The sequence below is a fragment of the Salmo trutta genome, chromosome 22, assembly GCF_901001165.1.
Source record: "Salmo trutta chromosome 22, fSalTru1.1, whole genome shotgun sequence".
In the NCBI taxonomy this organism is placed as follows: Eukaryota; Metazoa; Chordata; class Actinopteri; order Salmoniformes; family Salmonidae; genus Salmo; species Salmo trutta.
The window spans coordinates 25350706-25376055 of record NC_042978.1 but is presented as its reverse complement, the minus strand read 5'-3'; the positions used below and the strand labels follow the sequence as shown (position 1 = coordinate 25376055).

General features: G+C 44.0%; 1 protein-coding gene across 3 annotated transcripts in view; it reads left to right on the top strand.

Moving 5' to 3' along the window:
- The window catches only part of ipo13b (importin 13b), a 44146-nt gene extending 23711 nt beyond the window's left edge, over positions 1-20435 (top strand). For 2 of the 3 annotated variants that reach the window (XM_029707397.1, XM_029707398.1), the window contains 18 exons: positions 1437-1577; positions 2682-2823; positions 2956-3122; positions 7215-7335; positions 7440-7587; positions 7773-7954; positions 8055-8081; positions 8497-8631; positions 13526-13678; positions 14063-14143; positions 14268-14405; positions 14521-14617; positions 16008-16060; positions 17405-17471; positions 18710-18768; positions 19381-19470; positions 19587-19768; positions 19868-20435. In XM_029707397.1, the coding sequence (XP_029563257.1) occupies positions 1437-1577; positions 2682-2823; positions 2956-3122; positions 7215-7335; positions 7440-7587; positions 7773-7954; positions 8055-8081; positions 8497-8631; positions 13526-13678; positions 14063-14143; positions 14268-14405; positions 14521-14617; positions 16008-16060; positions 17405-17471; positions 18710-18768; positions 19381-19470; positions 19587-19768; positions 19868-19964 (2080 nt within the window). In that variant the 3' untranslated portion in view covers positions 19965-20435. Of the gene's footprint in view, positions 1-1436; positions 1578-2681; positions 2824-2955; positions 3123-7214; positions 7336-7439; positions 7588-7772; positions 7955-8054; positions 8082-8496; positions 8632-13525; positions 13679-14062; positions 14144-14267; positions 14406-14520; positions 14618-16007; positions 16061-17404; positions 17472-18709; positions 18769-19380; positions 19471-19586; positions 19769-19867 lie in introns of those variants that run through there. The other variant, XR_003868669.1, reaches the window with a different exon arrangement.
- The last annotated feature ends 4915 nt before the right edge of the window (positions 20436-25350 follow it).

Below are 25350 nucleotides of genomic sequence, written 5' to 3'. Positions count from 1 at the left end.
GATGCTGGAGGAAACAGGTACAAAAGTATCTATATCCACAGTAAAACGAGTCCTATATCGACATGACCTAAAAGGCCACTCAGCAAGGAAGAAACCACTGCTCCAAAACCGCCATAAAATAGCCAGACTACGGTTTGCAACTGCACATGGGGACAAAGATCGTACTTTTTGGAGAAATGTCCTCTGGTCTGATGAAACAAAAATAGAACTGTTTGGCCATAATGACCATCGTTGTGTTTGGAGGAAAAAGGGGAAGGTTGCAAGCTGAAGAACACCATCCCAACTGTGAATCGGGGTGGCAGCATCATGTTGTGGGGGTGCTTTGCTGCAGGAGGGACTGGTGCACTTCACCAAATAGATGGCATCATGAGGTGGGAAAATTATGTGGACAAATTGAAGCAACATCTCAAGACATCAGTCAGAAAGTTAAAGCTTGGTTGCAAATGGGTCTTCCAAATGGACAATGACCCCAAGCATACTTCCAAAGTTGTAGCAAAATGGCTTAAGGACAACAAAGTCAAGGTATTGGAGTGGCCATCACCGAGCCCTGACCTCAATCCTATAGAAAATTTGTGGGCAGAACTGAAAAAGCGTGTGTGAGCAAGGAGGCCTACAAACCTGACTCAGTTACACCAGCTCTGTCAGGAGGAATGGGCCAACATTCACCCAACTTATTGTGGGAAGCTTGTGGAAGGCTACCCAAAACATTTGACCCAAGTTAAACAATTTAAAGGCAATGCTACCAAATACTAATTGAGTGTATGTAAACTTCTGACCCACTGGGAATGTGATGAAAGAAATAAAAGCTGAAAAAATCATTCTCTCCACTATTATTCTGACATTTCACATTCTTAAAATAAAGTGGTGATCCTAACTGACCTAAGACGAGGAATTTTTACTAGGATTAAATGTCAGGAATTGTGAAAAACTGAGTTTAAATGTATTTGGTTGAGGTGAATGTAAACTTCCCACTTCAACTGTATGTGGTGGGTGTGTGTCTGAGCGAGGGAGAGTGTGTGTGTGTGTGTGTGTGTGTGTGTGTGTGTGTGTGCATCCAGATAGACAATAGATGCATTAGAAAGAGCTGAGACAGCAGAAAGAACAGACCAGAGTAATTGAAGCCTAGAGACATGAAACAAAGCAACAGAGAGATGGAGCTGGTGAAAAGTAAAGATTTATGTGTTTGTGTGGCGGGGATGGGATGGGGGGAAGAGGGGGGGATGTGTGCAGCGTGTCTTCACAGGATCAGAGAAAGAATGGCTTGGAAAAAGATTTAGTTTGAAGTAAGCAAGACAGCTATACGCCTCCAGTTTTTCCCATAGTACAGTATGTGAACTAACTCACTTGTGTGTCTCTCTGTATCTCTTTCTCCCCCTCTCTCTGTATCGCTGTCTTTTTCCCCCTCTCTCTGTATATCTTTCTGTCTCTCTCTGTAGGTATGTGAACACCCTGCTGAAGCTGGTTCCCCAGGTCTTGTCCCTGCAGGAGCAGCTGAGAGAGGCCGTCCAGAACGGAGACATGGAGACATCACACGGAATCTGTCGCATTGCTGTCGCACTGGGCGAGAACCACTCCAGGTGTGTGTTTTTGTTGGTCCCCAAAAAGCCCTCACGAGTACACTAAAACACAATTGTGTGTGCGCTGTCCCCTCTAAATCATCAACCAATCATTCCTTTCACCTCCCCACCTCACACTCCTTGGTGACATAATTGATGCTTCTGGATTAATTATCACAAACCAATCAAGAAATAATCAGATAAGATGTGTTCAGTTCCAAGCACAGGCCAACCCTGGTAAACAAGCTGTTTGTTTGTTATTGTGTTGTTCTGCAGGGTCTCCCAAGGCCTCATGTCTCACTGTGTATGTCAATATCTCCAGTCTGAACCTTTCACCTGTTACTCTATCTAGAGAAACAGTCCTGCCTGTCCCACCTCACCTCACTCTATCTAGAGAAACAGTCCTGCCTGTCCCACCCCACCTCACTCTATCTAGAGAAACAGTCCTGCCTGTCCCACCTCACCTCACTCTATCTAGAGAAACAGTCCTGCCTGTCCCACCTCACCTCACTCTATCTAGAGAAACAGTCCTGCCTGTCCCACCTCACCTCACTCTATCTAGAGAAACAGTCCTGCCTGTCCCACCTCACCTCACTCTATCTAGAGAAACAGTCCTGCCTGTCCCACCTCACCTCACTCTATCTAGAGAAACAGTCCTGCCTGTCCCACCTCACCTCACTCTATCTAGAGAAACAGTCCTGTCTGTCCCACCTCACCTCACCTCACTCTATCTAGAGAACCAGTCCTACCTGTCCCACCCCACCTCACCCTTCTATCTAGAGAAACAGTCCTGTCTGGCCCACCTCACCTCACTCTATCTAGACAAACAGTCCTGCCTGTCCCACCCCACCTCACCTCACTCTATCTAGAGAAACAGCCCTGTCTGTCCCACCTCACCTCACTCTATCTAGACAAACAGTCCTGCCTGTCCCACCCCACCTCACCTCACTCTATCTAGAGAACCAGTCCTGCCTGTCCCACCCCACCTCACTCTATCTAGAGAACCAGTCCTGCCTGTCCCACCCTATCTCACCTCACTCTCCTTAACTACTGACCTAGTTTACTTGTCTCTGTCTGTTTCTCTCACCTACTCTCGCTCCCGTTTTCTCTCTCTCTCTCTCTCAGGGCTCTTTTGGAGCAGGTAGAGCACTGGCAGGGCTTTCTGGCTTTGGTCAACATGATCATGTTCTGTACTGGGATACCAGGACACTACCCAGTCAACGAGACGACCAGCTCCCTCACACTCACCTTCTGGTACACACTACAGGTATGCACCCTAACCCCTGCACTGTAACCCAGTCCCCTACACTTTAACCCAGGACACTAACGTTACACCCTAACCCCAACTACCCTGTTCAGAATACCACCACTTAACAGCACACACTTTCTCTCTTTCCAGGACGACATCATGTCGTTTGACTCTGAGAGACAGGCAGTGTATCTGCAGGTTTATAGACCAGTGTATTTCCAGCTGGTGGATGTTCTGCTGCATAAAGCCCAGTTCCCCTCTGACCAGGAGTATGCATCATGGTCCTCGGATGAGAAGGAACAGTTCAGGATCTACAGGTACAAGAGAGTGTGTGTGTGAGAGTGAGAGTGAGAGAGAGAGATGTTTTGCTGACAGGTCTATTGGTCAGCAGATGAGCGTGTGTGATTGTACCAGCCTGTAAGTGAAGTGGCAGATAAGAGGGCACAAATGTCTTATGGATGAAAATGTTTGTCTGAGTAACAGAAGCACATTACTAACAGCACAGTATGAAATCAAGCCTGCTGTTAGTCCCTAAGCCCTAACCAACAATGCAGTTTTTAGTAAATACCTACAAAAAAAGTAAGCGATAAGAATAACAAATAATTAAAGAGCAGCAGTAAAATAACAATAGCGAGGCTATATACAGGGGGTACCGGTACAGAGTCAATGTGCGGGGGCACTGGTGTCGTGGTAATTGAGCTAATATGTACATGTAGGTAGAGTTATTAAAGTGACCTATGCATAGATAATAACAGAGTAGCAGCGGGGTGGGGGGGGGGGAAAATAATGATCAGCTGTTCAGGAGTCTTATGGCTTGGGTGTAGAAGCTTCTTGGTCCTAGACTTGTCACTCCGGTACAGCTTGCCGTGCGGTAGCAGAGAGAACTGTCTATGACTAGGGTGGCTGGAGTCTGACAATTTTTAGGGCCTTCCTCCTACACCGCCTGGTATAGAGGTGCTGGATGGCAGGAAGCTTTGCCCCGGTGATGTACTGGGCCGTACGCACTACCCTCTGTAGTGCCTTACGATCAGAGGCCGAGCAGTTGCCGTACCAGGCAGTGATGCAACCAGTCAGGATGCTCTCGATGGTGCAGCTGTAAAACCTTTTGAGGATCTGAGGACCCATGCCAAATCTTTTCAGTCTCCTGAGGGGGAATAGGTTTTGTCGTGCCCTCTTCACGACTGTCTTGGTGTGCTGATTTCAGGTGTAAACCAGGGATACAAACTAGTCACCTTTTGGCAAAATTCGCTCTTTTGAATCCAAAATAGGTGACCTACGTGATCCGTGTAGATCCGATGAGAAAAGATCACTACTGTCTGTAAGCGAATGAGTGATGCGCGTTTGGAGCAATACTGGCTGCTGTATCCAAGGCTCAGCCAAGCGCCTACATAACAACAGAATGCAGCGCAGCACGCGACTGAAGAAAGAAGAGACAACAAACCTGACCACGGAGACGGGTGAGAAGGTGATGAAGCGTATTTCATGAGCTGTAACCGAAAACTACTGGCATTTGGACAGTTTGAGGTGAGGGAGAAAGAGTGTTGGAACAAGTATTAGCATTGTTAAGTATCTTGCTAGCTGGATCCTATTTTCCGTTAGCTAGCCAGAGAATTGTTGAGCAACATTAGCAACATTAGCCAACTTATTTGATCACATAATAGAGTTTATGGTGTGAAAATGTGCTTGCTAATAAAGTAGCTAGCTAACGTCACAACATCAAATGAGCTAACATTAGTAACCTAACTAATTCTCTATAGTATTCCCAGCCTTCCCTGTAGCTCAGTTGGTAGAGCATGGTGTTTGCAACACCAGGGTTGTGGGTTCGATTCCCACGGGGGGCCGGCACAGAAAAATAATGTATGAAATGAAATGTATGCATTCACTACTGTAAGTCGCTCTGGATAAGGGCGTCTGCTAAATGACTAAAATGTAAATGTATTAACTGGTATACGACTCCTTGCCGTTCCTCAAGTTATAACGCGTTAGTTGCTTACTGGACCCTGGCAATCTGTGTGAAATGTTAACCTCTCTGGCGCATGTGGGACGAACTCGTCCCACCTACGTAACAGCCACTGAAATCCAGTGGCGCGATTTTTGAATCGTTAGAAATACTATTACTTCAATTTCTCAAACATATGACTATTTTACAGCTATTTAAAGACAAGAATCTCGTTAATCTAACCCCACTGTCCGATTTCAAAAAGGCTTTACAACGAAAACAAAACATTAGATTATGTCAGCAGAGTGCCCCGCCAGAAATAATCAGACACCCATTTTTCAAGCTAGCATATAATGTCACATAAACCCAAACCACAGCTAAATGCAGCACTAACCTTTTATGATCTTCATCAGATGACACACCTAGGACATTGTGTTATACAATACATGCATGTCTGTTCAATCAAGTTCATATTTATATAAAAAAAAAAGCTTTTTACATTAGCATGTGACGTTCAGAACTAGCATAACCCCCGCAAACTTCCGGGGAATTTACTAACAGTTTGCTAAATTACTCACGATAAACGTTCACAAAAAGCATAACAATTATTTTAAGAATTATAGATACATTACTCCTATATGCACTCTATGTCCGATTTTTCGGATGAAGCACATTTTGCAATAATCTAAGTACATAGCCCGGCATCACAGGGCTAGCTATTTAGACACCCACCTAGGTCAGCCTCCACCAAAATCACATTTCCTATAAGAAAAATTTTCTTACCTTGCTTGTTCTTCGTCAGAATACACTGCCAGGACTTCTACTTCAATAAAAAATGTTGGTTTGGTCCCAAATAATCCATCGTTATATCCAAACAGCGACGTTTTGTTCGTGAGTTCTAGACACTATCAGAATGCTTCATCACGGTCTCGCGCATGGCGCATTGGCGTGACAAAAAATGTCTAAATATTCCATTACCGTACTTCGAAGCATGTCAACCGCTGTTTAAAACCAATTTTTATGCCATTTATCTCGTAGAAAAGGGATAATATTCCGACCGGGAATATGCATTGAGCCTAAACAGCCGAATTAAATTTCTCCTCAGGAGCGAATCGTGCACGCGCCTCATTCAAAGGTCCTCTGAGCCGCCACTTACCAAAGCCGATAATGTGTTTCAGCCTGAGGCTCCCTCGTCAACCTTCAGGTATTTCCCGGGTTCTGAGAGCCTATCGGAGCCCTGGGAATTGTCACGTTACATTTAAGATCCTTACTTTTCAATAAACAGATGCAAGACGCACGACTCCTTGTCAGACAGGGTACTTCCTGCTTGAAACCTTGTCAGGTTTTTGCCTGCCATAGGAGTTCTGTTATACTCACAGACACCATTCAAACAGTTTTAGAAAATTCAGAGTGTTTTCTATCCAAACCTGAACAATAATATGCATATTCTAGCTTCTGAGTTGGTGTAGGAGGCAGTTAAAAATGGGCACATATTTTTTCCAAAATTCTCAATACTGCCCCCTATCCCCAACAGGTTTTAACTAGCTAATGAACTAACCAGCTATCTGTTAACTAATAGTTTCCCTCTACAGGATGTGGTTAATTTTCAGAATGAGAGAATTAAGTAAAAATGAGGCGTTGCTTGTTAAACAAGTGGATTCAGGAATCAAGTGTAGCTGGAGCTGGGCTTGGCTTATTAAACTGAATGCCATTATAGAGGTGAAAGGAACACTAAAAACTTTCCCTCTTTCTCACTTTTGCTGGCATATTGTAGAGCAGATGTACACTTTCTGCCTGTGGACAATGTAATAATGTGCAGTGTAGCCAAAATATATTGTTTTTGTTGTGTTGAACTTGACAGTAACTCCTGTGAGTGAGGGGGGATTATAATATTTTTTACTGAGTGAATGTTATTTTTGCACACAGGTAGCCTTGTGCATTTGATCAATGTCTATTTTAAGATGTTTTTTTCCCAAGTGCAATATTTAGTTGTGTGTGTGTGGTCACAAGCGTTCTATTATAAAGGCTGTCATGGCTAACTGCAATATTAGTGTATTGTTTTTTCTCAAGACTTGAGTGTCATTTGCAGTAAAGTCTAGGCAACAAATAACATTGGATTGCTTTCTTTACATGTTTTAGCTGTGTGTCAGGTTCACATTAACCACTTTTTATTTTACACACAGAGACTGATCATGTAGGTCATATTCTTTGTTGTTTAATTAGTTAAAGCCTGCATTTCCCCCAAGCAGGGATTTTTTGCATGTTTCAATGCGACAACAAACAAAGTGTCACTTTTTGGGCCCTCACCAGTTTGCATCCCTGGTAAACACATGATTTGTACATATTAACTCAATAGAAAAAAGCAGTGGACCCAAAACGGAACCTTGTAAACACACCACTTTCCCCCATAGTATTGATAGTTTCACCTCTATAACAAAACCGTGCCTTCTGTTGGTAACATGTGTTCCAGGGTGGATATCTCCGACACTCTGATGTATGTCTATGAGATGCTAGGAGCTGAGCTGCTCAGTAACCTGTATGAGAAACTAGGACGAATACTGACCAACACAGAACAAGCCTCGTCATGGCAGGTACAGTGTGTACACACACACACACACACACACACACACACACACACACACACACACACACACTGAACACCCACGCACTGTCTGAAGCCGTTTGTCTCTTCCAGCATACAGAAGCGTTGTTATACGGGTTCCAGTCGATAGCGGAGACGATAGATGTCAACTACTCTGATGTCATCCCAGGCCTGATTGGACTCATCCCCAGAATTAGCATCAACAATGTCCAACTGGCCGACACCGTTATGTTCACCATAGGTATTGATACGGTCATAGCTGTCATTTCTTTGTGTCTTGTTCATCCAGGGAATCACAAGGAGAAGAAAAAAAATAATTGGACAGGAAAACAGGAAAAGCATCTGACTCCTTTGTTTGTCTCCTGTAGCTTACAGTATTACTGTGTTAAAACCTTTCATCCAGTGTGTTCTCCTCCCTCCCTGTAGGAGCTCTAGCAGAGTGGTTGGCCGACCACCCGGTGATGTTGAGTAGTGTTTTACCTCTGGTACTCCAAGCCTTGGGGAACCCAGACCTCTCCGTCTCCTCTGTCTCCACACTCAAGAAGATCTGCAGAGAATGCAAATACGACCTGCCGCCCTACGCTACAAATATAGTGGCTGTATCACAGGTTTGTGTGTGTGTGCTGTATATCACATTTCATGTTTTATTACGTTTGAGTCAATATAAATAATTCTACTGATACTTCTGCTATCCTCTCTTCTTCACAGGAGGTGCTGATCAAGCAGATTCACAAGGTCAGTTCTAGTCCTGTCTGGAAATAATGCAAGCCAAACCCCCAATGTGCCAACTCACTGGACCCACTCTAAACATGTATAATGAAAGTCTGGGACAGTGTCAAAATTCAAATAACTTCATTATCTGCGCATTTACTACATGCAACACTGAGCGTATTCAATAAAATATAATCAAGCACAGGGAGTGTACACCAGACAATAGAATGAGTCAGCCCATTCTGCCATGAAAACAAAGAGCAAGGTTAGAGCTGGTGACAAGACTGATGGATGGCAGCTAGCAAACAGCACTTACACAGAGTCACATTATCTTTCAAAGGCCTGGAAATGTATAATGTTCTCTCTCCCTCCCTCTTCCTCTCTCTCTTCCTCTCTCTTCCTCGCTCTACCTCTCCTCCCTTCCTTTCTCCCACTTCAGACCAGTCAGTGTATGTGGCTGATGCAGGCCTTGGGCTTCCTGCTGTCTGCTCTGCCTGTGGAGGAGATACTGAGGAACCTGCACTCCCTCATTACACCCTACATACAGCAACTTGAGAAACTAGCGGATGAGACGGTACACACACACACACACACACACACACACACACACACTGTTGTAACAGTGTTAAAGTGGCATACTTTCCTCTCTCTATTGGACTGGGGCCATATGAACAGACCTTGTGTCTGCATGGATGCATCTCTCTTGCTCTCGCTCTCTCTGTTGGACTGTGTCCATGTGAACAGTTGAACATTTCTCTGTGGGACCAGATTGGCTTCATCACTAAGCCATGGGCTACTGAATCACAGGGACATAAGACACACACACTCTGACACACATTCTTACTTTATTAAATGTCACATCTAATGAATCTGGGCCTTCATATAGGAGCTAAAAATAAGGATTTGACATTTTCTCAAAATAAGGAGCTGACATTAACTAAAAATAAGGATGTGACATTATCAGTGTTGAATTAGTCTTTCTCCCCTGATCTATTGTTCTGGAGTCAGCAGAGACCTGAGTGTCTGGGTGAAAAGAGATGTCAGTTCAAATGAAGAGCTCTCGCTCGCGCTCTCTCGCTCGCGCTCTCCCTCTCGCGCTCTCCCTCTCGCGCTTTCGCTCGCGCTCGTTTTCGCTCGCGCTCTCTCTCTCTCACGCTCTCTCTCTCTCACGCTCTCTCTCTCTCTCGCGCTCTCTCTCTCTCGCGCTCTCTCTCTCTCGCGCTCGCTCTCTTGCGCTCGCGCTCTCTCTCTCGCGCTCTCTCTCTCGGCATGGGAAACATATGTTAACATTGCCAAAGCATGTGAAGGAGATAATATACAAAAGTGTTATGAACAGTAAACATTACACTCACAGAAGTTCCAAAAGAAAAATACATTACACATGTCGTATTATGTACAGTTGAAGTCGGAAGTTTACATGCACTTAGGTTGGAGTCATTAAAACTCGTTTTCAACCACTCCACAAATTTCTTGTTAACAAACTATAGTTTTAGCAAGTCGGTTAGGACATCTACTTTGTGCATGACACAAGTGATTTTTCCAACAATTGTTTACAGACAGATTATTTCACTTATAATTCACTGCATCACAATTCCAGTGGGTCAGAAGTTTACATACACTAAGTTGACTGTGCCTTTAAACAGCTTGGAAAATTCCAGAAAATGATGTCATGGCTTTCGGAGCTTCTGACAGGCTCATTGAAATAATTTGAGTCAATTGGAGGTGTACCTGTGGATGTATTTCAAGGCCTACCTTCAAACTCAGTGCCTCTTTGCTTGACATCATGGGAAAATCAAAAGAAATCAGCCAAGACCTCAGAAGAAAAATTGTAGACCTCCACAAGTCTGGTTCATTCTTGGGAGCAATTTCCAAACGCCTGAAGGTACCATGTTCATCTGTACAAACAATAGTACGCAAGTATAAACACCATGGGACCACGCAGCCGTTATACCGCTCAGGAAGGAGACGTGTTCTGTCTCCTAGAGATGAACGTACTTTGGTGTGAAGACTTAGACTTACTGAGATTTACTGTCAGGGCCCAGGTCTGGCAGAATATCTAGGTGCTGCTGTAAGGCCCTCCTTGATTGTTGACAGAAGCACCAGATCATCAGCAAACAGTAGACATTTGACTTCAGATTCTAGTAGGGTGAGGCCAGGTGCTGCAGACTGTTCTATTGCCCTCGCCAATTCGTTGGTTTATATGTTGAAGAGAGTGGTGCTTAAGCTGCATCCCTGTCTCACCCCACGGCCCTGTGGGAAGAAATGTGTTTTTTTTGCCTATTTTAACCGCACACTTGTTGTTTGTGTACATGGATTTTACGATGTTGTATGTTTTTCCCCCAAAACCACTTTCCATCAATTTCTATAGCAGACCCTCATGACAAAAATTGTGGCGAAGGCTTTTTTGAAATCAACAAAGCATGAGAAGACTTTGCCTTAGGTTTGTTTGTTTGTCAATTAGAGTTTGCAGGGTGAATATGTGGTCTGTCGTACGATAATTTGGTAAAAATCCAATTTGACATTTGCTCAGTACATTGTTTTCACTGAGGAAATGTATGAGTCGGCTGTTAATGATAATGTAGAGGATTTTCTCAAGGTTGCTGTTGAAGCATATCCCACGGTAGTTATTGGGGTCAAATTTGTCTCCACTTTTGTGGATTGGGGTGATTAGTCCTTGGTTCCAAATATTGGGGAAGATGCCAGAGCAAAGGATGATGTTAAAGAGTTTTAGTATAGCCAATTGGAATTTGCTGTCTGTATATTTTATCATTTCATTGAGGATACCATCAACACCACAGGCCTTTTTGGGTTGGAGGGTTTTTATTTTGTCCTGTAGTTCATTCAAGGTAATTGGAGAATCCAATGGGTTCTGGTAGTCTTTAATAGTTGATTCTAAGATTTGTATTTGATCATGTATACGTTTTTGCTGTTTGTTCTTTGTTATAGAGCCAAAAAGATTGGAAAAGTGGTTTACCCATACATCTCCATTTTGGATAGATAATTCTTCATGTTTGTTTAGTGTTTTCCAATTTTCCCAGAAGTGGGTAGTCTATGGATTTTTCAATTACATTGAGCTTTCTGTTTGAAATGTTTAGATTTGATAGGGAAGCTGAGAGGTCAAATATACTGTTAAGATTTTCTACTGCCAGGTTTACACCTTCACTATTACAGTAGAACGTTTTGTCCTGGAAGTTGTCTAAAAGGGATTGAATTTGTTGTTGCCTAATTGTTTTTTGGTAGGTTTCCACACTACATTCCTTCCATCTATAGCATTTCTTAATATTACTCAGTTCCTTTGTCTTTGATGCCTCATGATTGAGTATTGCACTGTTCAAGTAGACAGTGATTTTGCTGTGATCTGATAGAGGGGTGTCAGTGAGCTGACTGAACTCTCTGAGAGACTCTGGGTTGAGGTCAGTGATAAAGTAGTCTACAGTACTACTGCCAAGAGATGAGCTATAGGTTTACCAACCATGGGAGTCCCCTCGAAGCCTACCATTGACTATGTATATGCCCAGCATGCGACAGAGCTGCAGGAGTTGTGACCCGTTTTTGTTGGTTATGTTGTCATTAGTTGTGCCTAGGGGGGGCATATGGGGGAGGGAATGCTGTCACCTCCAGGCAGGTGCTTGTCCTCCTCTCTGCCTCTCCTCTCGCTGCCGGTCTTACTTTCTCTCCTCTCTGCCTTCTTTCTCCTCTCTGCCTGTCTCTCGCTCTGCCTGTCCTCTCGCTGCCTGTCTCTCGCTCTGCCTGTCCTCTCGCTGCCTGTCTCTCTCTCTCCTCTCTGCCTCTTGCTGCCTCTCCTCTCTCTCTGCCTCTCTCTGCCTCTCTCTCGCTCTCTTTCTCTCTCTGCCTCTCTCTCGCTCTCTTTCTCTCTCTGCCTCTCTCTCGCTCTCTTTCTCTCTCTGCCTCTCTCTCGGTCTCTTTCTCTCTCTGCCTCTCTCGGTCTCTCTCTCTCTGCCTCTCCTCGCTGTCTCTCTCTCCTCGCTGTCTCTCTCTCCTCGCTGTCTCTCTCCTCTCGCTGTCTCTCTCCTCTCGCTGTCTCTCTCCTCTCGCTGTCTCTCTCCTCTCGCTGTCTCTCTCCTCTCGCTGTCTCTCTCCTCTCGCTGTCTCTCTCCGCTCTGCCTCTCTCCTCTCGCTGTCTCTCTCCTCTCGCTGTCTCTCTCCGCTCTGCCTCTCTCCTCTCGCTGTCTCTCTCCTCTCGCTGTCTCTCTCCTCTCGCTGTCTCTCTCCGCTCTGCCTCTCTCCGCTCTGCCTCTCTCCGCTCTGTCTCTCTCCTCTCTGCCTCTCTCCTCTCGCTGTCTCTCTCCTCTCGCTGTCTCTCTCCTCTCGCTGTCTCTCTCCGCTCTGCCTCTCTCCGCTCTGCCTCTCTCCGCTCTGTCTCTCTCCGCTCTGCCTCTCTCCTCTCGCTGTCTCTCTCCTCTCGCTGTCTCTCTCCTCTCGCTGTCTCTCTCCGCTCTGCCTCTCTCCTCTCGCTGTCTCTCTCCTCTCGCTGTCTCTCTCCGCTCTGCCTCTCTCCTCTCGCTGTCTCTCTCCTCTCGCTGTCTCTCTCCTCTCGCTGTCTCTCTCCGCTCTGCCTCTCTCCTCTCGCTGTCTCTCTCCTCTCGCTGTCTCTCTCCGCTCTGCCTCTCTCCTCTCGCTGCCTCTCTCCTCTCGCTGTCTCTCTCCTCTCGCTGTCTCTCTCCTCTCGCTGTCTCTCTCCGCTCTGCCTCTCTCCGCTCTGCCTCTCTCCGCTCTGTCTCTGCTCTCGCTGCCTGTCTCTTTCTCTCCCTCTCTCTCTCCCTTTCTACCTGTCTGTGATTTATAGCCGCGACGTCAGACTAGGGAATCAGGTCGCCTGTGCAGCCTGACAAACACTGGCACCTTGAGGCAAGAGGTGAAACTGCACATCCACTATATTAGTACAACCATTGTCTGTTTTTATGCATTTAGGGTGGTATTCTGACTTAAGATCTGGACACTCGACTCAAATGCTCACCCATTGACGTCAATGAATGATTTGGGTATAAGTCCAAGTTGCACACACCTATCTCAAATCTGAAGTGTGTGTGTGTGTGTGTGTGTGTGTGTGTGTTCAGTAGCAACATTGCTCATTAAGCGAAGGGAGTCAGCCCAGCTGCATTACGCCTCCCTTGTACGCCACAGTTCCGTTGTCATGGATACAGAGCGGTGATTAAATCGGTACTAACAAAGCTTTAATTAGTGTTGTCACCCTGGAGAGTGTGTGTCTGAAATCTGCAGAAAGATGAAGCCATCAACTGACTGACGCAGCCAAAAATCATCTCTTCTCTCTTTCACTTCTTTAGAAGAAGTTCTGTCCTTTTCACTTCATCCCTCTCTCTTTTATGTTCTTTCACTGTTTCTTTTTGTTTCACTTGTTAAGACATGGCAAATCTTGTTTGTCTGGTTCCCTGAAGCTAAGGACTTACTTTCTCATCTTTCTCTCCCTCCCTCATCCCTCTCTCCAGCCCAACCCGTCCAATAAACTAGCGATAATCCACATCCTAGGTCTGTTATCCAATCTCTTCACTACGCTGGACATCAGCAAGCAGGAGGACGAATCAGGAGAGGGCACAGCGCCACCTGTCAAAACAGCCCCGCCACCACCAGGACCTAACCCGGTGAGAGACACCACCATCAACACCCAGGCACACGCAAGCTCAGTGGGAGTGTTTAGCGTTTTCATTGTGGGAGTGTTTAGCGTTTTCATTGTGGGAGTGTTTAGCGTTTTCATTGTGGGAGTGTTTAGCGTTTTCATTGTGGGAGTGTTTAGCGTTTTCATTGTGGGAGTGTTTAGTGTTTTCATTGTGGGAGTGTTTAGCGTTTTCATTGTGGGAGTGTTTAGCGTTTTCATTGTGGGAGTGTTTAGCGTTGTCATTGTGGGAGTGTTTAGCGTTGTCATTGTGGGAGTGTTTAGCGTTGTCATTGTGGGAGTGTTTAGCGTTGTCATTGTGGGAGTGTTTAGCGTTGTCTAGGTTACTCAAACTAACCTGTGTGTGTTCTAGGTGGTGGTGGTCCTACAGCAGGTCTTTGCTCTCATTCAGACGGTCCTCAGCAAGTGGCTCAACGACTCTCAGGTGGTGGAGGTGAGACAAGCACACACTGAACAGACCTATAGTGATGTTTTAATATATGAAGCATAAAGAAATCTGACCTGAACAAGCTGAAAATTAAGTTTCACTCTCCCCCTGTCTCCCTCCCTCCTCCCAGGCCGTGTGTGCTATCTTTGAGAAGTCGGTGAAGACTCTCCTCCATGACTTTGCCCCCATGGTGTCTCAGCTCAGTGAGATGCTAGGACAGATGTACAGTACCATACCACAAGCCTCAGCACTGGACCTCACACGACAGGTACACACACAAACACACGCTTGAACACACTCACGCATACACAATACACACGCATCAGTGGCACACACACAAACACCTTGACCAGTGTGAAACCATCTGTGGTTGTATTTGACAGATGGTCCATATATTTGCCAGTGAGACGGACAACTTCCCTCCCATCAAGGCTCTATTTGAGCTGGTTACCTCGGTAACACTCTCCATCTTCCAGCAAGGTAGGGGGTCCTGCAGGGGAGGGGGGTGATATTTGTCTGTTTTTCTTTTGGGTGATTTTGATTGACAGGAAACCTGCACACACTCCTGCTTTCAGCAGCAGGGGAAATACAATGGCTGCATCTCAATAGTCTAAAGTCCTTGTCTCCTCTCCTTGGAGCTGGACAGTTGAAAGCACCTATTGCATCATATTGCAGTGTTCTTAGATGAGTGCAGATGAAGGGGAGGCGATGAGGAGAGGAAGTCACGTTAGATTATTGATATGCATCCTCTGTCCTCCTGTGCTGCTATGGAGAATTAGAAAAGAAAAAGCATTAGAAGGAAGTTTTGTTTTTCACACTGACATTATCCAGTGGTTGTTATCTGAATACTGTCTAGCCCTCTCTTCTCCCTTTTTAGTTGTCCTCTCATTCCCTACTCCCCCTCTTCTGCTTTGACTGTGTTTGATTGATAATGGCTGCCTCCTCCTTTCTTTAACTCTTTCTTTCTGAGCAGGTGACCTTAAATGTTACACTGTGGCCTGTATCTTATACAGTATGGTGCAACGTTACAAAACATCACAGAATGTTGTTGCAGAACAACGTTCATATAGAAATGTATTGTGTAGAACAGACAGCCCTCGGTTTTACAGAACGGAATTGTGTGTGCTCTATACATTGCATTTCTATCTGGGTTGCACCCCACTGAATAAGCCTGTAAGGTGAGGGCTTGGGTCTTGTTTGGAGTCTGGGAACAGTGAAGGGAAGGGTTGCCTCCCAAGTGTTCACCTTTTGGGGGGTGGGTGGGGGTAGGGGTCAGGGGTTCTATTGACCCAATCCCAAATCAACCCCCAGCCCCTACCCCCTTGGCACATGGACGGTTGTAAGCCACACAGAAAAATATCATATTGCCTATCGTATGACATTTCCAAGCCCCTAGGGTGTATAGTCTAGGGGAGATGCATAGGGGCTATCCCAGGGGAAGGGGGTAGAGGCTAGGGGTTGATTTGGGACTGGACACCCCTTTTTCTCTGAAGCGTCGCAGTAACAGAGGTACCTCCTGGGTTCCCCACTCCAAACCCACTTTTGTTATTTTTAGGTTTGTTCCTTCTCTCGTTACTACTTTCTTTTTTATCTCCAAATGGAACCCATGTCTTTTCTTTCTCTACCTGTTTTCTGTTCGTTCAACCGCTCCCTGTTTTTCTGAGACTCTTCCAAAGCTTCACGCGCCCCACCTCCCTCTCTCCCCCCTTTGTTTGTTCTTTACTCACGTGTGACAATTATTTCAATGAGATCTTTTCTGTTCTCTTTTCTTTCCACATGACTGTTGAATCGGTTGAGTTGCTGTTTGTATATTATTATTATTCTCTTTATTCTTTATGATTTGTTAAGTTTCATCTTTATTATATTTTAGGACCCAGGGATCATCCTGATATTGTTGATTCATTTATGCAACTCCAAGCTCAGGTGTGTTTTTGGTTTCTTATTTCATTCACTTTGGGTTTCTCAATCTCTCTCTCTCTGTCTCTGTCTCTTTGTCTCACTCTCTTGTTCTCTCTCTGTCTCTCTCGCTCTCTCTGTCTCGTTATCTCTAGCTCTCTCTCCTTTCTCTTTCTGTTGTTTGTTAAAAAGGGTCCTAGGGCGACCCATCATAATGGCAGGGCAGAGAATAGACAGTAGGTGGCGCTATTGAAGGACCGACTGTCTTCTTCAATACTCAGGGCTCTAACCAGTAGCTACACCTTTGTCTAAAGATGAGGGAGTTCGGTTCAGAGTTCACCAAGGTCATGTCCAGTAGGCAAAAAACAAGAGAATGTTTTGAAAGGAGGGACAAACTGAACGTGTCCAATAAGAAACATTTTCATGTTCAGTTGTCCTACTGAACACGACCCTGGGATGTAGTTCCAGGGTAGTTGACCTCACTGGTTAGAATCCCAGAGCCACGCCCCTTTTCTGATGTAATTCCAGCCCAGTGCCAATCAAAGCCCAAATTAATTAATATTCCATTAATTAATCAATTCAGGCGAATTGGTTGCCCTCTTTTTTTATTTTTGTCTTCCTTCTACATTCTTCTTCCTTTAATCTTTGGATAGATCTGATCTCCTCTCCTCTTCCCTCTGTCCCCCTCTCCTCCTCCATCCTGAATGAGTTAATTACAGTATCAGTTGTATTTATCCGTACATGTACTTTACTTATGTTGCATATTCAATCCAACCAGGCCAAAAAAGGGAGAAAAAAATAGTGTATCAGAATGAAATTGATACAAAAGCTACAGAACCATCATTGCCTTTAGTTTGACTTAAGTTTTGAATAATTTTTGTTTTTTGTTTTTCTCCAGTTTGTTTGCCGAGTTTGCATTGGAGCAGAGTTGTGTACTTACTGTATGAGTGGTAGTTTGTCGTAGGGAGAGTGGAGTAGTCTAGCCTGGTAGCTTCATCTGTTTACCTGCTATAGACAACTCCTTTATCCCAACTCACATTCACTTCCCCTCAAGGATTTAAAAACATTGGATTGGTGTAAGAAACACTTTGTCTACACCAATCCAATGCTGTTAAATCCCAGATGGGTAGTGAACGAGATCACACATCAAGGAGAATCAGAATTTGCCTCTCGTTGTTTAGCTCGGGCTACAAGTTGTTCCTGACCTTGTGGGTAAACATGGCAATGACAAAGGAGTTGTCTAAAGCAGACACGGTTCTGTCTACGAGGCTAGAAGAGTGGTGGGGTGGGGGGGCAGAGAGAGGGTGTACCCATGGAGTAGGGGCACAGACTCCTGCCCTGTGTCATGCCTCTGTCTGCCTCCTACTGTAGGCCCTCAAACGGAAGCCAGATCTCTTCTTATCTGAGAGTCTTGACGTGAAAGCTGTGTTCCATTGTGGTAAGTGTGTGTCTCTTTGCTCCCAACACACACACTGATCATTGTGTGTGTGTTGCCGTGTCCCTTTTAACACGCACACTGTAAAACTGTTAGAAAGTGTTTAAAGGTCAACTGCCCCTTAGGCCATTTTAAATCCAGAGAAGTTGGTTCTATGTGGCATGGATGTGAGTTAGAAACATTCATTCTCGTGTCAAAATTGACTTCAAAGTGTAAATAGGATAAATTTGGACATAAAGTCAGTCTCGTCCAAAACTGAATTTTGTAAGGGAGTTTGTCACGACTTACTGGAGGGTTTACGATCGTGTCCACTTGCCCAGTGCTCACTAACACGAGAGAAGCAGCTGTGCTAATTCAGCTCTATCCAATCACAGCATCCAGAACCTCCAGACAGTGAGACAGACCTGTCCTTTATGCAGCGCATCAGACTGATGTTTGATAGTGTTAATCACGCAAGTCTGCCACTTTTGGGGCAAAATTAGAATTGAGACGATCAGCGCGCACCTGTATTCTAACTGCAACTTGTCAATATTCCAAAACCCATTTGCGAGCGTCTTGTGTCCCCCGTGACCTGCTTTGTAACATGATTCCCTATGAAACACTGCCAGACAGACACTGGTAATAGTGAGAAAGTTGTAAAAAACACAACGGCACCCGAAGTACACACGTTGCCACTCGCCTGTGGTGAACACAGAGTTGGAAATTAGCTAGCAAGTGATTTTGGGCACTGATAAACAATGTGTAGCTTGTGCTTTATTTACGATAGTTTCACAGCTTGCAGATTATGAAGTTGTAGTAGACATGTTATCGTTCCCAGAAAAAAAGTTTTTCATGTGAAAAAAAAATTACTTGCGAAATACTGCACCAAACACCTTAGATGTAAAATTGACTAAGATCTCCTCGGCAAAAACGAATAAATTAATTACAGATTTCTTGATTTATCTTCGATTAATTCTGACAATTGATAGGAAGTGACTATTTTGAGGAAGACGCTATGTTGTTGCTACGCTGACTCAGGAGGGACAAACAACAGTACCTGCCAGGGTAGGATATAATAACACACCCAGATCAAACCACACCACCAAGACCACTCTCGTTTGTCTTCAGTCATGGCCGCTTAATGAGCAATCTTCCATAAGAGGCCAAATCAGGAAGTGCTGTCGCCCTTTAAATAGAATAGCTTTTGTATTTTTATGTTTCTTTAATGCCCCCCCCCCCCCCCCCCCCCCCCTCTCCTGTAGGAGTACTGTCACTCAAATTCCCAGAAGCTCCAACAGTGAAGTCTACCTGCTTGTTCTTTGTGAGTGTACACACACACACACACACACACACACACACTCCCCTCTGTATTTATTTGGACAGTAAAGCTAAACATTTTTAATTTGGCTCTATACTCCAACATTTTGGATTTGAGATCAAATGTTTTTTAGTAAAGAATGTCACCTTGTATTTGAGGGTATTTTAATATATGTTTTGCTGTTTAGAAATAACTTTATGTACAGTAAACTGCAAATGCATCCAACAAGTTTGTAGTCACAAGCTTGATGTAGTCATTACGTGCTAGGAATATGGGACCAAATACTAAACTTTTGACTACTTTAATACACCATAGGTGAATATGTCCAAATATTTATGACACCTTCAAATGGGGGGACTAGATACATAAAGTACCTTCATTTTTAAACATTAAAACATATATGCATGAAAATACCCTCAAATAAAAGGTGACATTCTGTACTTTCGCCTAATTTGAAAAATTCCAAAATGTTGGAGTATAGAGCCAAGGTTTTAGCTTCACTGTCCAAATAAATACGGAGTGAAGTGTATGTTTTTGGTTAACCAAGGTGAATCTTGTTGAAATGTGTTCTTAGTTTTGTGGTTCTCTCTGATTGTCCCTGTGTGTGTGCCGTAGACTGAGTTGTTGCCTCGTTGCTCAGATGTGCCCCCAGTGGCCAGAGTGGTGCAGGAGGATGGAAAACTACTGCTGCAGGCTGTACTAGAGGTAAACCAACATGCATCCTCGCTAATGTATTTTAGATGTCCTATTGTAGACTGAAACATATCACCTTACTGACTGGTCTTTCCTTTCTTCCTCTCTCTCTCTCTCTCTCTCTCCAGGCAATCGGGGGAGGTTCATCTCGTAGTCTGATGGACCAGTTTGCTGAGGTGCTGTTCAGTCTCAATAAGCACTGTTTCCCTCTTCTCACTGTGTGGCTGAAAGAGGCGCTGCAGGCAGCAGGCTTTCCCTCCACTAGGGTCACCACAGAACAGAAGGACACCTTCACCCAACAGATACTCAGGTACCACACACGTACTTGCTCACTCACCTAGGCAATGCTGCTGTTAGCTTTTCTTTCTCTGTGTCTGACCCCATCTCTCTCCTCTCGCTCTCCCTCTAGAGAGCGAGTCAATAAGCGGAGGGTGAAAGACATAGTGAAGGAGTTTACACTAGTCTGCAGAGGGCTTCACGGGACCGAGTACGCCGCTGAATACTGACCCTGACCTTGCCACGACTTCCCCAGGCTGGACGCCTCGGTACCACAGTACCGACAAACCCCTCAACACTGGAGTTTTCCTTGGATGATTGAAACGAGACCCTCCCCCTAGAACAGAAAACAGCTCCCCATACAGGCCAGCCATTGGACGAATGGCGCTCTGTCACACCACTCAACGGTCTGACGAAGGCTGCTCTCCTTCTTTCCTCTCTTTCCCCCTGTCTCTCTATCTCTCCTTCTTCCCTTTTGTGACTTCAACTCCCAGCATGCCCTCTCTACACCCTCTTTCTCTCTTTTCTCTCGCTCTGTCGTTCCATTGGGATCTTCCGTGGCTCAGAGGCTGTTTCCCTGCTGTTTCCTGGTTGTTTAGCATCTGAGATGATAGTGGTACTGTACCTGCTGTACGTAGCTAGCTAGTTTACCTTTGTATCTTTGGAAAGAAAACTAAATAAATATACAGTACCAGTCAAAAGTTTGGACACACTTCCTCATTCAAGGTTTTCTTTATTTTTACTATTTTCTGCATTGCTGATTTAATAATGAAGACATCAAAACTATGAAGGAACACATATATAGAATCATATAGTAACCAAAAAAGTGTTAACCAAATCAAAATATATTTTATATTTGAGATTCTTCAAAGTAGCCACCTTTTGCCTTGATGACAGATTTGCACACTCTTGGCATTCTCTCAACCATCTTCACCTGTAATGTTTTTCCAAAGGTCTTGAAGGAGTTCCCACATATGCTGAGCACTTGTTGGCTGCTTTTCCTTCACTCTGCGGTCCAACTCATCCCAAACCATCTCAATTGGGTTGAGGTCGGTTGATTGTGGAGGCCAGGTCATCTTATGCAGCACTCCATCACTCTCCTTCTTGGTAAAATAGCCCTTATACAGCCTGGAGGTGTGTTGGGTCATTGTTCTGTTGAAAAACAAATGATAGTCCCACTAAGCGCAAACCAGATAGGATGGCGTATTGCTGCAGAAAGCTGTGGTAGCCATGCTGGTTAAGTGTGCCTTGAATTCTAAATAAATCGCAGACAGTGTCACCAGCAAAGCACCATCACACCTCCTCCATGCTTCACGGTGGGGACCGCACATGCGGAGATCATCCGTTCAACTACTCTGCGTCTCACAAAGACACGGCGGTTGGAACCCAAAATCTGAAATTTGTACTCATCAGACCAAAGGACAGATTTCCACCGGTCTAATGTCCATTGCTTGTGTTTCTTGGCCCAAACAAGTCTATTCTTGTTGTTGGTGTCCTTTAGTAGTGGTTTCTTTGCAGCAATTCGAGCATGAAGGCCTGATTCACACAGTCTCCTCTGAACAGTTGATGTTGAGATGTATCTGTTACTTGAACTCTGTGAAGCATTTATTTGGGATGCAATTTCTGAGGCTGGTAACTCTAATGAACTTATCCTCTGCAGCAGAGGTAACTCTGGGTCTTCCTTTCCTGTGGCGGTCCTCATGAGGGCCAGTTTCATCATAGCGCTTGATGGTTTTTGCGATTGCACTTGAAGAAACGTTAAAAGTTCTTGAGATGTTTCTGTTTGACTGACCTTCATGTCTTAAAGTAATGATGGACTGTTGTTTCTCTTTGCTTATTTGAGCTGTTCTTGCCATAATATGGACTTGGTCTTTTACCAAATAGGGCTGTCTTCTGTATACCACCCCTACCTTGTCACAACACAACTGATTGGCTCAAACGCATTAAGAAGGAAAGTAATTCCATAAATTAATTTTTAACAAGGCACACCTGTTAATTGAAATGCATTCCAGTTGACTACCTCATGAAGCTGGTTGAAAGAATGCCAAGAGTGTGCAAAGCTGTCATCAAGGCAAAGGGTGGCTACTTTGAAAAATCTCATATTTTATTTATTTTTTTGGTTACTACATGATTCCATGTGTGTTATTTCATAGTTTTGATGGTTTCACTATTATTCTACAATGTAGAAAATAGTAAAAATAAAGAAAAACCCTTGAATAAGTAGGTGTCCAAACCTTTGACTGGTACTGTGTGTGTGTATGTATGTGTGTGTATATATATATATTATATGTGTGTGTGTGTGTGTGTGTGTGTGTGTGTGTGTGTGTGTGTGTGTGTGTGTGTGTGTGTGTGTGTGTGTGTGTGTGTGTGTATGTATATATATATATATATATATATATATATATATATATATATATATTCTTAAAATATTCTTAAAATAAAGTGGTGATCCTAACTGACCAAAAACAGGGCATTTATACCAGGATTAAATGTCAGGAATTGTGAAAAACTGAGTTTAAATGTATTTGGCTAAGGTGTATGTAAACTTCTGACTTCAACTGTATATATATATATATATATATATATACAGTTGAAGTCAGAAGTTTACATACACCTTAGCCAAATACATTTAAACTCAGTTTTTCACAATTCCTGACATTTAATCCTGGTATAAATGCCCTGTTTTTGGTCAGTTAGGATCACCACTTTATTTTAAGAATGTGAAATGTCAGAATAATAGTAGAGAGAATGATTAATTTCAGCTTTTATTTCTTTCATCACATTCCGAGAGGGTCAGAAGTTTACATACACTCAATTAGTATTTGGTAGCATTGCCTTTAAATTATTTAACTTGGGTCAAATGTTTCGGGTAGCCTTCCACAAGCTTCCCACAATAAGTTCGTGAATTTTGGCCCATTCCTCCTGACAGAGCTGGTGTAACTGAGTCAGGTTTGTAGGCCTCCTTTCTCGCACACGCTTTTTCAGTTCTGCCCACAAATGTTCTATAGGATTGAGGTCAGGGCTTTGTGATGGCCACTCCAATACCTTGACCTTGTTGTCCTTAAACCATTTTTCCACAACTTTGGAAGTATGCTTGGGATCATTGTCCATTTGGAAGACCCATTTGCGACCAAGCTTTAACTTCCTGACTGATGTCTTGAGATGTTGCTTAAATATATCCACATAATAGTCCTTTCTCATGATGCCATCTATTTTGTGAAGTGCACCAGTCTCTCCTGCAGCAAAGCACCCCCACAACATGATGCTGCCACCCCCGTGCTTCACGGTTGGGATGGTGTTCTTCGGCTTGCAACCCTCCCCCTTTTTCCTCCAAACATAACGATGGTTATTATGGCCAAACAGTTATATTTCTGTTTCATCAGACCAGAGGACATTTCTTCAAAAAGTACAGTCGTTGTCCCCATGTGCAGTTGGAAACCGTAGTCTGGCTATTTTATGGCGGTTTTGGAGCAGTGGCTTCCTTGCTGAGCAGCCTTTCAGGTTATGCCGATATAGGACTTGTTTTACTGTGGATATAGATACTTTTGTACCTGTTTCCTCCAGCATCTTCACAAGGTCCTTTGCTGTTGTTCTGGGATTGATTTGCACTTTTCGCACACCAAAGTACGTTTATCTCTAGGAGACAGAACACATCTCCTTCCTGAGCAGTATGACGGCTGCGTGGTCCCATGGTGTTAATACTTGCGTACTATTGTTTGTACAGATGAACATGGTACCTTCAGGCGTTTGGAAATTGCTCCCGAGAATGAACCAGACTTGTGGAGGTCTACAATTTTTCTTCTGAGGTATTGGCTGATTTCTTTTGATTTTCCCATGATGTCAAGCAAAGAGGCACTGAGTTTGAAGGTAGGCCTTGAAATACATCCACAGGTACACCTCCAATTGACTCAAATGATGTCAATTAGCCTATCAGAAGCTTCTAAAGCCATGACATCCTTTTCTGGAATTTTCCAAGCTGTTTAAAGGCACAGTCAATTTAGTGTATGTAAACTTCTGACCCACTGGAATTGTGATACAGTGAATTCTAAGTGAAGTAATCTGTCTGTAAACAATTGTTGGAAAAATACTTGTGTCATGCACAAAGTAGATGTCCTAACCGACTTGCCAAAACTATAGTTTGCTAACAAGAAATTTGTGGAGTGTTTGAAAAACTAGTTTTAATGACTCCACCCTAAGTGTATGTAAACTTCCGACTTCAACTCTGTGTGTGTGTGTGTGTGTGTGTGTGTGTGTGTGTGTGTGTGTGTGTGTGTGTGTGTGTGTGTGTATACAGTGCCTTGCGAAAGTATTCGCCCCCCTTGAACTTTTCGACCTTTTGCCACATTTCAGGCTTCAAACATAAATATATAAAACTGTAATTTTTTGTGAAAAATCAACAACAAGTGGGACACAATTAAGAAGTGGAACGAAATTTATTGGATATTTCAAACTTTTTTAACAAATAAAAAACAGAAAAATTGGCCGTGCAAAATTATTCAGCCCCTTTACTTTCAGTGCAGCAAACTCTCTCCAGAAGTTCAGTGAGGATCTCTGAATGATCCAATGTTGACCTAAATGACTAATGATGATAAATAGAATCCACCTGTGTGTAATCAAGTCTCCGTATAAATGCACCTGCTCTGTGATCGTCTCAGAGGTCCGTTTAAAGCGCAGAGAGCATCATGAAGAACAAGGAACACACCAGGCAGGTCCGAGATACTGTTGTGGAGAAGTTTAAAGCCGGATTTGGATACAAAAAGATTTCCCAAGCTTTAAACATCCCAAGGAGCACTGTGCAAGCGATAATATTGAAATGGAAGGAGTATCAGACCACTGCAAATCTACGAAGACCCGGCCGTCCCTCTAAACTTTCAGCTCATACAAGGAGAAGACTGATCAGAGATGCAGCCAAGAGGCCCATGATCACTCTGGATGAACTGCAGAGATCTACAGCTGAGGTGGGAGACTCTGTCCATAGGACAACAATCAGTCGTATACTGCACAAATCTGGCCTTTATGGAAGAGTGGCAAGAAGAAAGCCATTTCTTAAAGATATCCATAAAAAGTGTCGTTTAAAGTTTGCCACTAGCCACCTGGGAGACACACCAAACATGTGGAAGAAGGTGCTCTGGTCAGATGAAACCAAAATGAAACTTTTTGGCAACAATGCAAAACGTTATGTTTGGCGTAAAAGCAACACAGCTCATCACCCTGAACACACCATCCCCACTGTCAAACATGGTGGTGGCAGCATCATTGTTTGGGCCTGCTTTTCTTCAGCAGGGGCAGGGAAGATGGTTAAAATTGATGGGAAGATGGATGGAGCCAAATACAGGACCATTCTGGAAGAAAACCTGATGGAGTCTGCAAAAGACCTGAGACTGGGACGGAGATTTGTCTTCCAACAAGACAATGATCCAAAACATAAAGCACAATCTACAATGGAATGGTTCACAAATAAACATATCCAGGTGTTAGAATGGCCAAGTCAAAGTCCAGACCTGAATCCAATCGAGAATCTGGGGAAAGAACTGAAAACTGCTGTTCACAAACGCTCTCCATCCAACCTCACTGAGCTCGAGCTGTTTTGCAAGGAGGAATGGGCAAAAATGTAAT